This window comes from Anastrepha obliqua, chromosome 5 (genome assembly GCF_027943255.1).
Source record: "Anastrepha obliqua isolate idAnaObli1 chromosome 5, idAnaObli1_1.0, whole genome shotgun sequence".
NCBI lineage: Eukaryota > Metazoa > Arthropoda > Insecta > Diptera > Tephritidae > Anastrepha > Anastrepha obliqua.
The window spans coordinates 75,644,189-75,658,925 of NC_072896.1; the positions used below are offsets into that span (position 1 = coordinate 75,644,189).

The 14,737-nt window shown below is 35.4% G+C and overlaps 1 protein-coding gene across 2 annotated transcripts in view; it reads right to left on the reverse strand.

The window, feature by feature from the left end:
- Nucleotides 1-14,737, reverse strand: part of LOC129247702 (uncharacterized) — a 117,289-nt gene that overhangs the window by 53,082 nt on the left and 49,470 nt on the right. For both annotated transcript variants that reach the window (XM_054886954.1, XM_054886953.1), the window contains exon 4: nt 183-774. In XM_054886954.1, the coding sequence (XP_054742929.1) occupies nt 183-774 (592 nt within the window). The remainder of the gene's footprint in view (nt 1-182; nt 775-14,737) is intronic.

Below are 14,737 nucleotides of genomic sequence, written 5' to 3' on the forward strand. Positions count from 1 at the left end.
ATACTGAAAAACCGACAGACAAACAAAGCGAAAGGCAAGCAGGTCATAAAGTAAACTTGGCAGTCATGGCAACACAAGCGCAAACACTCAAATACTTGTACATTCACCTATGGTACATATGTACTTGTACATACAAACATTCATGCCCGGAGCAACCAGCATAGCTTGCAACTGTCACTTACAATTCCATCCCTGCTCCAGCTCTGACAAGGCCGAAGAAGACGTCACCATCGGCGGGAACATTGTCGATGACATATTAAGTACATCTTGGAAACGGTACACTGAGCTGGGTGTTGTAAATGCGGCCGCCGCAGCTGCTGCTGTCTCGGCACGAGCGGCTGCCGCTGCCGCCGCCGCTGTCTCGGCGGTTGTAGTTGTCGTGCTACGCATTGTAGATGCCACCAAGGGTGGAGGCGGCGGCGAAGACGATGACGGAGGCGTTGTGGAAACTGATGGATCCCACGTTGCTATGGGTGTTGTTGTTGTTATGGCTGTTGATATTGGTATTGGTGACTCAATAGCGACTGTCGTTGCTGCTGCCATTGTCGCGGTCGTTGAAATTGTGCTCATTGTTGTTGTACTTAGCTTAGTTGTTGAGGGCGCGTGTTGCGTTGTCGAATAGTAATCGGGCGATGGACCATATAACGATGGCTTAGACGGCAAATGTGGTTGTTTTTGCTCTTGCAATAAGCAATAGTCCATACATTGACTCACAGCCAAGTCGAGCTCTGGCTCCTCGGGGCATTCACGACTGGGACAGGGTGACCACCAGACCTGTGGAAGAGGGAAAGGAATGTGAATACAAAAGGTACAAAGGTGTGTATGTATGTGTGTGCATATGTATGGTGAAGAACAAGAGTAGAATGTTTGAAAGTCTGTATTCGACAACAAAGTAAGTATTTTTGGCTTGCGAGGCAAAAGAGAAGAAGAAATGGTGAATGACAAGTGGTGAATGGTAAGAAAGTACAAAACTATGTATGCAACAATGTAGAAAATTGGTGCAGTCACCTACTTTGGGGCATGCCACATGAATTCACAAGTCGAGTGCATTCACATTTGCAGAAAATTGCGAAGACAGAGGTAAATAGAAAACAACAAAAACATTCTGGGTGGAAATAAAATGTGTAGCATCGAGTATTTCTGTTAACATCAGTTGGTTGGAATTTAAGTGATGAGTCAGAAAATGAATTTATTGTTGAATTTCTACTTGTAGTTATTTTTGATTGCGTTATTAGTAATTGATGAGTCGGGTTCTACTATTTACAGTACGAAATTATGTCGATTATTTTTAAATTTCAAAAGAATTTAATTTGGTACATTGTGGTGATGTTAGAAATCGACGGATTCGGCATTAATTGGGATTGATGAAAGAATGAAGGGATACAAATAATAAATAGGAAATATTAGATTTTTAACTTTCTGGTTCAAGTCAATTTAAATTTTTTGCTTCTAAAGAAATTTTACCCCCTACTAAAGCGTTTTTCAATAGGTGCGCTTCAACTTTTTTCCGATAGGGAGGGCGAACATCCGCAATATTTTTTATTTTTCGCTTGTCATTTGTAAACTTCATTAGTATACATTTCATCATGCAACGCTACACACTTGAGCAACGATTGCAAATCGTGCAAATTTTTTATGCAAATAATCGTTATGTTGCTGCTAGTTTAATCCAGATTTTTTTCAAAAAATCATCTTCAGTGATGAAGCTCACTTTTGCCTCAATGGCTTTGTCAACAAGCAAAATATGCGATCGCCACGTTACTGTGAATGGAAATCGATACCGCGACATGATAAACGATTATTTTTGGCCGCAATTGAATGGTATGGACTTAGACGACTTGTGGTTTCAACAGGACGGGGCCACAAGCCACACAGCACACGCTACAATTGATTTGTTGAAGAGTAAGTTCGATGAGCGCATTATTTCCAGAAATGGACCGGTCGAATGGCCGCCGCGCTCGTGTGATTTGACGCCTCTAGACTATTTGCTTTGGGGTTATGTGAAGTCATTGGTCTACAGTAACAAGCCGGCGACGATTTGTGAGCTCAGAGCCAATATTGAACGCGAAATTGCTGGAATTTCGGCCGATTTATGCAAAAGAGTGGTCGAAAATTGGGTTCAACGATTGGACTTCGTAAAACGTGCACGCGGTGGTCATGCAAAAGAAATCGAATTTCATACATAAATTTATATGTTCAAACTCGATAATAAAAAAAAATTAGTTAAAAAGTCAAACCGTTTGTGTTTTATACAAAAAAAAAATTGAAGCGCTCTTACTGAAAAACGCTTTAATTGAGCGCGCAAGCCGCCTACGGGTTACCTCTTTAATTTAAGTATTATAATATTGTGGATAGAGAAAAAGACTAGTTTTTTTTTAAATCTGCAGCATAGTTTGCATGATGTGAAGTACGAAACACTTAGTGAAAAATACAATAGTAAATTAAAAATTTAATGAAGCAGTCATTTTTAACTGTCTAGGCTTGTTTCAAAAATTATTGTAATAAATATAAATTAGTTGCTACTCTTTCAAATAAATAAATAAATAAAATTATTATATTAACTAACTACTAACTGCCTTTGACTAACCACAGAACATAACGTACAAGCAAACAAAAATGTTTTAATAATTTTTAAAATCGAATGACTCAAAAACGTTTAAGCTGTGGACCAAAACGAAATTAATCAGAAATTACCTTAATAATAATATTTTTAAGTACCTAGAACGACTTTTCCGGTCACCCGCCAGTTTATAGACGCATGCCCAGGGTGTCCCCGAACTACGTTCACAAGCACTTCTAGGAAGCAGGGAGTAATATTTACTCTCTTAAGAAAGTATAGAGATATATAGGATGTACAGGCATTTTAATGCCCTATGCCCCAAGAGGAATTGAGGACCACAAGAAGAAGCAGATTACTTTTTGTATGTGACTCATTCTATAACAAAAAATATATTAATCAAAGTATCCAAATTTGTATAAACTCTAGAAAAGTTCAACAAATTTCTATCCAAATTTAAAACTGTTTCAAGCAATGGGTATATAGTTTTATGGTATACTTACTTCTAGTAAAATAAATTTCAAGTTTGAAGTGGCTCAAAGTTCTGGTTGGTTTTTGATAATTATTTTTTCCTTGAACGTCGTAAGTCGTTATATGAAGAAAACGCGCGATTATTAAAAATCAACGCAGTTTTTGAGGCATTTCACGCTTAATGGGCTAATATGTTTTTTTTTTCTAGTTACTTTCCTTTATATGGACAACAGATAATTTTCTTTGTTTTTAACATTTCAAATTTAGTCAGTTTAGGAGAAGCTTATCTCCTCAAATTTCAGGCGAGTTATCATACGCTTAGCTACGCAGACGAACAGCAATGTCTCACAAGGCTCTCACGGAGAACGAATTTCTGGACAAGAGCCAAACAAACATCATCAAAAAACTCCCAATTTATCCGATATGACTTTGAGGGGCTTTTTTCTCTTCCCCAAACTAAAATTATAGCCCCGATGGACCTATTTTTCGTCGGTAGAGAAACTACAAAATAATATGCACTGAGAACTTGATTCCGTAAAATATTTTTTAAAAATATAGTGTTTTGATAGGAATATCCATTTTTGCGGAAAGGACCTACTTTGAAGCCGATATAATAAATCGGAATAAATATAAAATATCTTGTATTTTATTAACCAATTTCCAGTAATTTTCTGAGAGAATAAATTTCACTGTACCCAAATGTATGTATTATGTCTATTTTTGGACAAAAAGGGCTATTGGTACGGCTATTAGTACGGCTATTCAAATTGACACCAATCACATACAGTGTACGGCAGACTCCAGTAGATACTGGCAGACATAACATACCAAGTAAAAACCAAGTAAATTCGATGAAACTTGCACTGAACGACGACAAAATAGCTGTTAGCTCCCGTGCGACAAAAACCAACTTTTTTTCTAGTCAGGAAAAATTGTATCTTCGCATATTCATTAACTATGGATTTTATATAGCGATAGTGCATACTCACTTTTTTTCTTATCAATTTAGGGTTTTGAAGGACCTTAACGTTTCAAATAGGAAAAACATAAAAGGGGTGCCATTGCGTATACTTTACTTCAAATGAGGAAAATTCAATATTTTTTTTACGCTTTTAGAAAACAACAGGAACAACGAAGTTGAGGCATATATTACAATGTGGCGCAACAAAATTAATCACATTATCGGAAAATTTATAATTTTTGCAAATGGCGTTCTACATCAATCAATTTTCACACTTGCCAATTAAACAGCTGCAGTATACAAACAGACAAGCAAATGGGGCGCGTAAAGGTCAAAATAAAATTTCCGTCACTTAAAATCATTTTTTTTTTTGGGTTAGTAAAACAGTTATTCAAAAATTAAATTGAGGATTGATTTTGCGCCACCGTTTACTTGTACACCTCTGCAATGTATTTTTTGGAAAACAATTCATTAGGAAATTTCAAGGATATTTAAGGACAATCTTTTCAAAAGACATTATTGTACTAAATTTTTCCTGACAAAAAGTTAGCAAGATTTTTTTTAATAGCTGGATATATCATATTTCGTTATCAATATTAATATCATAAAGTAAGTATTTAAAACCATTTTTTTTTTGTTTTAATTTAATACTTTGAACCCTTCTAAAACTAAAATAAAATTAAATGGAAGGGTAAATGAAAACTTGGAGCGATAAGTACTTTGATCTTCCACCCTCGAATCTTTATTGAAAGCTATGATTTCAAGTTGGACTGCGAACCTGCAACTACGGGCATGGCAAGCTGACTACATTCCGGTTTTCCATTTTTTTCACCCAGCGTTGAATGCACAGAGCTTATATACGAGTATGCATGGGTTCTACATGCTTTTCAACTTACGAATACGAATATAATACTTTACTAAGTTTTCACACAATAACTAGCCTAATGCAACCCATAGTTCAGTATTTTTCAGCGATATGCCCATATAAAAGGGTGTTTCAAAAGTGAAGACTTCATGTCAATAGAAAATAATTCCTAAGCGGTACCTTTTCTTTATGTCATCTTTGACATTTGTCAAGTAGACGGACGTACAATTTTCCTACGCGATAAAACTATTGAAATTTATTATGAAAATATCGGATCTTTAAGAACAACATATCCAAAATTCGTGATTATTTTGATGGAACTAATCGACCGAATGAGTCGGCAAAGGTAGGCGAAAAAATTTCTAGAAACCGGTTCTGTCGAGGTCAGAAAATAAACTGGCATAACAAAAACTTGACGTTCTGTTGAGAATGTTGCTTCTGTAGCTCAAAGTCTTGCTGAACAACCCTCAACATCTATATCCCGACTTTCTCGTGATTTTGACATTCAAGAATTGACTGTTTGGCGGATTTTACAAGTACCTGTAGACGTCGTCATTGTTGGCATTTAAATTGTGTCATTTTTCACATATAACTGTTAAGAAACCGGAAAGAGTTTAAATTTTTACACTTCTATTTTAAAACAAAGACTTGGTGCATCTTTTGAAAGACCCTTTATTTTCAAATAAATAGTATAAATAGTATAAACAGTGTTTCAATGAAAATTTATTTTTGGCATTTAATTTTATATTAATAATTTCTTTATGAAAACGTAGTTCATTTTTCTACAAAAACTCCAATCTTCAAACTTCGTGCAAACTAAAAAAACAATATAAAAATGTTTTATTTAAATTTGAAATATTTTAATATAATACAGTTACAATTTATTCTTAGACTTTGTGCAAATTTAACAAAAAAATTTTTATCAGATACTAAAAGCTTTCCAAAAACTTTTAGAAGATTTTCGAGTACGCAGTTTTATAACTCATTAAATTTTAAAATAATAAAATGCGAGTTGGAAGTATCTAAAAATCGCTTTGATTTTTTTAAGAATTTTTTTTTTGCTGACAGTGTTGGGTGTTTCCTTCCATATAAAAGAAATGTCAAGCTTTCCATATATGGCGAAAATGCGCGGGACCGCCAGGAAAAAGAATATCACAAGTCAACAAGATTTTTGAGCGACTTCAAACTTGCACTTTATTATACCAAAATTATTGGGTTATATAACTGCGTACTTGCAGATCTTCTAAAAACTCTGAGTAAAAATTTTGAAATTTGAATGAAAATTTGTTGATTTCTTTTTAATTTACGCATAGTTTATAAGGTTTTTATAGTAGAATGAACTCGTTTTAATAAAAATAAATTATTGAAATTAAAAACATAACAAATTACACATTTGAGAAAACTAGTCATATTCCGCCAAACACTGTGTAAATCCATGTAACCACTTTTGCGTATTGCTTTATGTACATACACATACATACACATAGAACAAATGTTATAAACCAAAAAAATAATTTGTAGCACAGTTTAAGGGACATTTGTAAACATTTTATTCCCCCTTTTAGAACAACAGATAAATGTTCCATAACAACTCGCATTTGCCACCACAAAACCACAATTATTTGCATTTATATGTAGTTATGTAAGTTATTTTTGAACATTCACTATTGTCAAACAAGCATTGTTATCAGTAAAAAACAAAAAAAAAAAAAAAGCAGCGAGTGTGGTAAACGGAATAACATTACCTTAACTGTTGAACCCCCACTCAATGGTATACCCTACTTATTTCTGTGTATGTGTCCTAATGGCATTGTTTTATTGCATGTTTTTTCCAGCATAAACATTACAAAAATTTCGTAGGAAAATATTTATATTAGTATATGGGTAAAATATTGTAGAAATATGGAAAATTGAATCAACCCGAAGGAAAAATGTGACCGCAAGAAACGTTTGGAATTTCTAGCTAATAATTAGCAGTTATCCCGGTACTCCTTCAATAAAACTCTAGTGGCAATGCTATGCTAGGTTAAAGTAGCTTTTTTGTGAAACTTTTAGGTGCGAAATCTAGAGAATTTATTAGTCCGATAAAGACAACTGATTTACTTAACTGTTATCTATTATTTGAAAAAAAAGTTAAAGTTTGCAGTGGTTACCCAGTGCATTTGAGAACTGTTTAGCTATTCCGCTATTAAGCAACTCTACCAGACTAGTTGCCCTGATTACTGAGTACTACTATTGTACCCTCTAAGCTCTAATGCTACAAATAAGTAGGCCAGGCATGGCATATGTAAATTAGTTTTAGTAAAGTAAAAAATTCTGCTCTTTTTCCGCTAGATGTTTTTAGCGAGCCGTGACTCACGTATCCATATAATACATTGCACAGAATCAAACTGAGAGGCAATTTAAAGTTCTCTACCAGCTTTGCACTTGATGTGAGCTAATAAAGTTTACTTTAAAATACAAAATGAAAAATTTTAAAATCCAAGATGGCGGCCACAACATGGCGGCTAATTTTTTAAAACTACTCAAATCCACTTAAAATGTATAATATTACTCGGGGGTTTTTGGGTCGCTGATTACAAATCTGGTGTTAGATTTCCAAATTTCAAAATGGCGGATCCAATATGGCGGACGGATTTTTGAAAAAACTCATGAATTCGCATGAAACTCGTTACTCAGGGGTTTAAGTGGATTTGAGTAGTTTTAAAAAATTAGCCGCCATGTTGTGGCCGCCATCTTGGATTTTAAAATTTTTCATTTTGTATTTTAAAGTAAACTTTATTAGCTAAATTTTGAGACCTCGTACAACTCTTTCCGTTGAAATGAATTTTTTTGGTATAGGTTATTAGAATGAATTTAATGAATTTTGATTACATTTTTAGCCATATTAAATGAGCCATCTTGAATTTCGTTTTTGGCCACTCTGTATTGAAAAGTAGATAAAAAGAGCTAAATTTTAAGCCCTATTAGAACTCTCTAGGTCAAAAACATTTTTGGACAGATAGGTGTCTCCCGTTGAGAAAGAATGCCCCATATATATATATAATTGGCGCGTACACCCTTTTTGGGTGTTTGACCGAGCTCTTCCTCCTATTTGTTGTGTGCGTCTTGATGTTCTTCTACAAACGGAAAGGCCCATTATACTCATATAAATAGTGTTAACAAACAATAGTGTTATTATTGTTACGAGAAGATTTAGCACGGCAACTTGAAAGATTTATTGTGCTATACTCATGAATTCAGAATATTTCTCTCAGCATAACTTCCTCAAGCTTAGTATTTGTCTTATTTTATTGAGGTTTATTTCCACCTCTAGTAAAATAGGTAAGTTTATCCAGGGCCTTGTGCCTCTTGTACATCAGTGCCGGGCACGTTGTCAGCACATGCTTGGCGGTTTCATCGTACTCTATACAGAACCTGTAGGTACCATTGGAGTTTATTCACAGGTAAGGAAGTTGAAAATTCAATCTACTTACACAATGCTCTTTTAGAATTCCTGTGATGATTGTAAAACTATTCTTATTTATGTATTATATGTCCACACAGATTGTGATTGCGATAAGCCCGGTAGTTTATCTTCCCTCCACTTTCCTCCATTCGTTCACATTAATTCCTATGTGCCCTGGATCCCCTAGAGTACGTACTCGGTTGTTTTGGTCTAAGATAATCAGGTTATCAAGATATTCCAGCACGAGTTTTGATACTATTGTGGGCAAAAAGTAAGGTGAATTTGGTTGTAAAATGAAAAATCTTTATTTATTCTTGTAAATCAATTTCATCCCCTTCAAAATAATCCCCTCTCGATGAAATACACTTATGCCAACGATTTTTCCAATCCCCGAAACATGCCAAATAGTCCATTTCCGGTATAGCCATCAGCACCTTCTTCGATTCAGCTTTTATCTCCTCAATCGACTCGAAACGCTGTCATCATGACCTTTATTTTTGAACGACTTTGACGTGCTTTTTTCGGTCTGGCTTCGCCTTTAGCACGATATTCGCTTGATTGGTCGGTTGTTTCAAGGTCGTAAGCATAAATCCAAATCTCATCTTCCGTAATGATGCATTTGAGCTTGTCCTGATAGTCTGAAAGCATTGTTTCACACACATCAACACGACGACTTTTTTCCCAGAAATTGAGAGTTTTCGGTACCAAACGAAATTTGACTTTTCGTAGGCCCAAATGATCTTTCAAAATGGTTTTCACAGATCCTTCTGATATTCCGATCATATCAGTAAGTCAACCGACGATTTGTGAGCACTAACTCCTTCACTTCATCTGTTGACGTCGATGGTCGTCCGGAGCGCTCCAAGTCATCAACACGTTCTCGACCCTCTTTGAAGTCTTCGTACCACTTATAAACATTTTTCTGCGACATGGTTGAATCACCAAATGCCTTCTGCAACATGCTAAACGTTTCCGCAACCGAAATTTCATTCCGCAAACAAAATTTGATGCCACTTCTCTGCTCAATCAAATCAGACATTGTAAAAATCGAAAAATGCACGCTTGGTCGTTTGGTAAACACAAGCGTAAATATATTACTGATAATGACATTCACATGAAAGTTGGCCCAGATGTTATTAACAGTGCTGCCAACTCATGAAAGAAATAACTAGAGCGAAATTTTAATCCCGCGAAGTTTGACAATAAATCCACCTTACTTTTTGCCCACCAGGAAAGAGTTGAGAGCCTTGATTGCTGTCTGATTATCAGTAAGAATAGCAATGCTCGTTTCAAATGATTGCGCTTTTCGGAGGGTTAGACTAATAAATAGTGCCATCCAAGTTATACGGCTTCAGTATTTCAGTATAAACTATCTATTAATACATAAAACAACATTTTCACCTAATTTCACTAAGTATTTACCGCCAAATATTAACAATATTCGGTAATAAATATATGTTATTCGCTGGAAATCAGATACTCGTGCATTGTTAGTGAACTTTTGAGATACTACAAACACGAAAATTTGCCATCAGCTAGATAAAATACAGGACGAAATTTGTTTATCTCTGATCCTTTAGATCTCCTTTAGAAGTTTAGATTTCCCTACAGGGTGCCAAAGCACTACATGTATATTCGCGTATACATACCTATATTTGTGTGCATATTGCAAAGCAGTTAAAAACAAAACGATTTTTTATAGCATAACTCGTATTTACCAAGCATATATTCATATGTGCATTGCATACATTTGCTTTATTTGTCTAGTTAATGGTAAGGATCAAAAGCAACAAAAAAGATAAAAAGGAATTTATTTTTGAAGTAGTTGTTTTTATATAAAACCGTAATGTGCATTAGAGAATAGAAATGAAAGAAAAGATGGGAGCGAAAAATGTTGTGTATATAAATAAAATCATAAAGCAAATCCTGGGAATTTTATATTTCTAGAGCGAATGAAAATAAAGACAAGCAAAACAAATCCGTGGTAGATCAGCTTATAGAGACGTGTAAGTGCACATTTAATTATTGAAAAGCGCTTATAGAAACTTATTCCAAAGAAGATATTTCATAAATGAATGCTCGAGAACTGGAATGGATGGACGTATCTTGGTATTTAAGGTATATCTAATATACTAAATTAAAATTATTATACGTGTAAATAGTAAGATGACACAAAATCAATCGCCCCATTGAAAATTTATTACTTTTATAAACGGCGTCGCATAGGTCAATATAAAGATTTATCTCACTCACAATAATTTGTTTAATTTAAATTTATTCAATAAATTCATCCGGAAGGCTCTCGTAAAGCGTCCGTGGTAAGTATGCGCCTTACTTTCGCTTATATGAGGGGTAAGTCCACGGAAACAGGAGCTAATTGGGCACATTAAAAAACCCCTGCATCCGAAAAAATTCATCATGACGGCTTCCCTAAATATAGAAGCTGCCTTTAACAATATATCAGTCGAAACCATAATCGATTCACTAGCAACTTTCGGAGTCAATGACTGCTTGAGCAACTGGATTCGATATATGTATACTTCAAAACAGAATTATTCTAGCATCAAGCGAAGTTGCTACGTTCACCCAAATTATGAGTAGAGGTACTCCACAGGGTGGAATCCTCTCCCCACTTTTATGGGTCTTATCGTTAAGCAAAATTTTACTGCAACACAATTCTTGATAGCCGAAAGCTAAACGGCAATCCATCAGACTACTACATCACCTCTGCCCTAGACTTCAGACTAGAATTTAACGTAATGTTTCCCACGTAAAAGGAATGGAAGTTAAATTTAGTAGTGGAGCAAGATACCACCGCTTTTTACACCGATGAATCCAAGATGGATTGCAGCGTCGGCGCGGAGGTATATCCTGAAGACCCCAAAACTTCCAAGTCTTTTCGCCTGGGGATAGGAATAGTATCTTCCAAGCAGAGCTTCTCGGTATAAGGGAAGCTTGCAGGGTAAAAAGAAATCATCCACAACAACTATCAGAAGTATGTAATTTTTCAGACATTCAAGCAGCCAACTTCGCTATAAAGTCACCAACAACCAATTCAAAAATCGTCAGACAATGTAAATAAGAGGTAAATGCCTCAGCACGCACAACAGAAATCACTCTCATCTGGGTACCTGGCCATAAAAACATAGAAGGGAATGAGAAAGTTGATGAGCTGAAAAGACAGGAGGGTTTCTCTAGAGCGTCTATAAAAAGGACTATTCCAGAAGCAGACTGTTGACAGATGGGCCAACACCAATACCTGCAAAGTAGCAAAATAAACGTAGCCAGATTACAAGTACAAGTCCAGAACTGACGAGCTGTTAAGAAAGCCAAAAACAGACATCTTTATAATTACGTCTAGAATAACCGGCCAGTGACCTATCGGAGAACATGGTAGGAAGATGGGGTGGCCGCGTAACGATAGATGTAGAACCTGTTATCAAGAGGATTCTAGAGAGACAGTCTTCCAATATCTGAGTGAGTGCTGGGGAAATTCTCAATCAACAACTTGGTAGAAATTGCAGGAAAGAAAATAGTTGGCATAGGCAGAGTTATAGTCAAATCAAGATGGTTCGACTAAATAACGGCAATGGTTCTACTAGTGGAGTACCAAAATGGCTATTGTGCTAATTGAGTCTGGGGCGTGTCACCCAGACAGCATCTCAGCCAACCAACCAAGTATGTACACAAGGTTGTATAGGTTTATTTCGATCCACTAAGTGCTGCTAGAGTTGAAGTACATATTTCGAGAAAAATTGTATTTATAGCCCGATTTAGTTCATAGTCAGAATAACTACATGAATTGCTTAGAAGGAATGGGCTTGCAAAAGATTGTACTGCTGGGTGGCGCTGGGGTCGACGTTGACTGCGTTTTCCCATACGTGGTCACCAGACGCGTAACCAGCGTTTTTTTCCAGAGGAGGTTTAGCAGAAAATTTTCTTAAACTTTTAAAAACAAAATTACTAATAAAAAAAAGAAACTAATATATAATTTGATTTCGACCCGTCGCTTGTTTTCAGAAAAATTTGCAAACATTTGTTCCATCCTGGGAGCTTGAGCCTCTATAGATATAAAGATGTGCTGCACTACTCAATCGTTCTTTTGATCTTTTGATATGGGACAAATATTTTCCTTCTAAATTTGCTTCAAATTTCGTTTTTGAAACAATTTTCTTCAAAACGAGTTGTTTCTGCCAATAATTTAATCAAATTCTAAGAAAAGTGATTACAAAAAAAATCCTAGTGAAAACTTTTAATTTACCCGGTTAAAATCGCAGAAGAAAATGTTAAGATAAAAAGGCGTTTTGGTTGTAAACTTTTATTTGCTTTATTTAATAATGTGTATGGCCATCATTCTTTGTAATTAATTAAAAAATGCCAAATGGTTAGTTAGAGTCGTAAAGTTATTTAAGGTAATTTGAAGAAATCAGGCACCAGTCAGTTTTAATCGCATAAATTAATGAAATTTTATCTCGAACACACTTTTTCTTTCATTCTAACAAGATGTTATGGGAAAAGTTGCTAGATTAGTTGATATCTTTTGGTATAGTACTTATATTTTCGGTACAGTTCAGTGGTTTGAATAATGGTTTTACCTTTACTCGATCTTCATATTGCAAAATATTTTGCACCAAAGATTTAATTCTATCTTAACTTCTTCGCAGTCTTCTTCTAAGTGATTACTTTAAAACATGAAATTTTTCTAAATTTAGGGTATCATTATCGTCAAGACTCGAGGTAAAAGAATGTTTGAAAGCCAAGGAGTCTATCCTTATGTTTTAAAATTATCTCTTTTAGTGTGCGAATAAACGAACCTGAGAGGGGTATATACAGTAATAAACGATAATGAGCTTCAACGCTTAGTGTTTCAGAAGTAGTAAGCCTAGTTTTTTTTTTATATAAAGTCATACATTCCCTGCCAATCAGCATTTCAACTTCGACATTATTTCTTAGAAGTGATGGCATGAAATCATGCAAACGCATCGTTGTTGTTGGTGTAAAAGCTCGAAAATAAACGTTAATCCTTTTATATGGCGCAAAAGCTTAGACAATGACATCCGATGAGGTGCCCGTTTGAGAGAAAATGTCTGCGGTGTATTTGAAAGCAAGATTCAACGGCAGATTTCTGGGCATTTGCACGTTGGCAAGAGTGGACAGGCGATGGAACTATGAGCTGTATGAGCTTTACGACGACAAAGACATAGTGCAGCGTATAAAAATCCAGCGGCACCGATGGATGCGTCATGTTATCGGGATGGATACAAACGCTTTGACTCTGAAAGCATTCGATGCGGTAGCAACTGGTGGTAGCAGAGGAAGTGGAAGGCCTCCTATGCGTTGGAAAGATCAGTTAGGTAAGAACTTGGCTTCACTTGGTGTATCCAACCGGCAAACGACTGGTACTCTTTGCCGGTTATCGCGCCAGTCAAAAGAAACGCATAATTTTTCTTTTCTGGATGGCACCATTTTAAAATTTTTTTAGTATAATTTTTAATTCAAGATTTTATATTTTTTAATTTTATTTTTGTAGCGCTAAGTATGATGAAAAGTAGCATCCTTAACTAGTATCAAAATTTCGAAGGGACTTGAACCCCAAAATCATTCCTTCTTTGCGCGCATGGCGGTCACATTAATAATTTCCCACGCTTTCCGCGATTTTGTTTAACGTTAAGACTTCTATGGTTAGCATCCCCATTGCACTACCGCACAGTAAGGGCTTGAGTAGTTTAAATGAAATTTATATACACATGCACATATATGTACAGTACGCAAGTATTTACATAAATAAAAGCTCACAGATGTCAAAATATCCTGAAATACTTAAATGGGTATCAGCAAATTTTTTTATGCACGTCGACTTATTTACCACAAATCTATGGGCGAGTAGATTTCACGAAGAAAATAACTGCACAACACATTTTTTTTAAATGCAAGTATAACATATTGAGTAGTAGCAGCATCGCCGTATGAAGTGCACTTGCCCTGCCACAGAATCGTAAAATTTATTGAAGGAAAAATATCGATGCTGCGCCAAATCTACGTCAGCATTGTATGAATGCTATAAGAAACATATGTATGAATGTTTATACAAGGTGGCGCAAAATGAACCACCTTATCGGAAGATTTATAATTTTGGCAAATGACGTCATACGTCAATTATATTGGACATCTGTGAACTAAACAGCTGAAATATGCAGGCAAGCAATGGAGCGCATAAAGATTTACATCACTCAAAATCATTTCTTTTTGTATTTATTAAAAAGTTATTCAACAGCGAAATTGTATGATTAATTTTGCGCCACCTTGTATATGCAGGCGTGCATGGAGAAAAATGTACACATCTGTAAAATAATATCAAGATAACCTAAACTCTGGCAAGTGCGTGAGTTATAAATTTGTATTCATATGTTCACACGTACATACATACATACACAT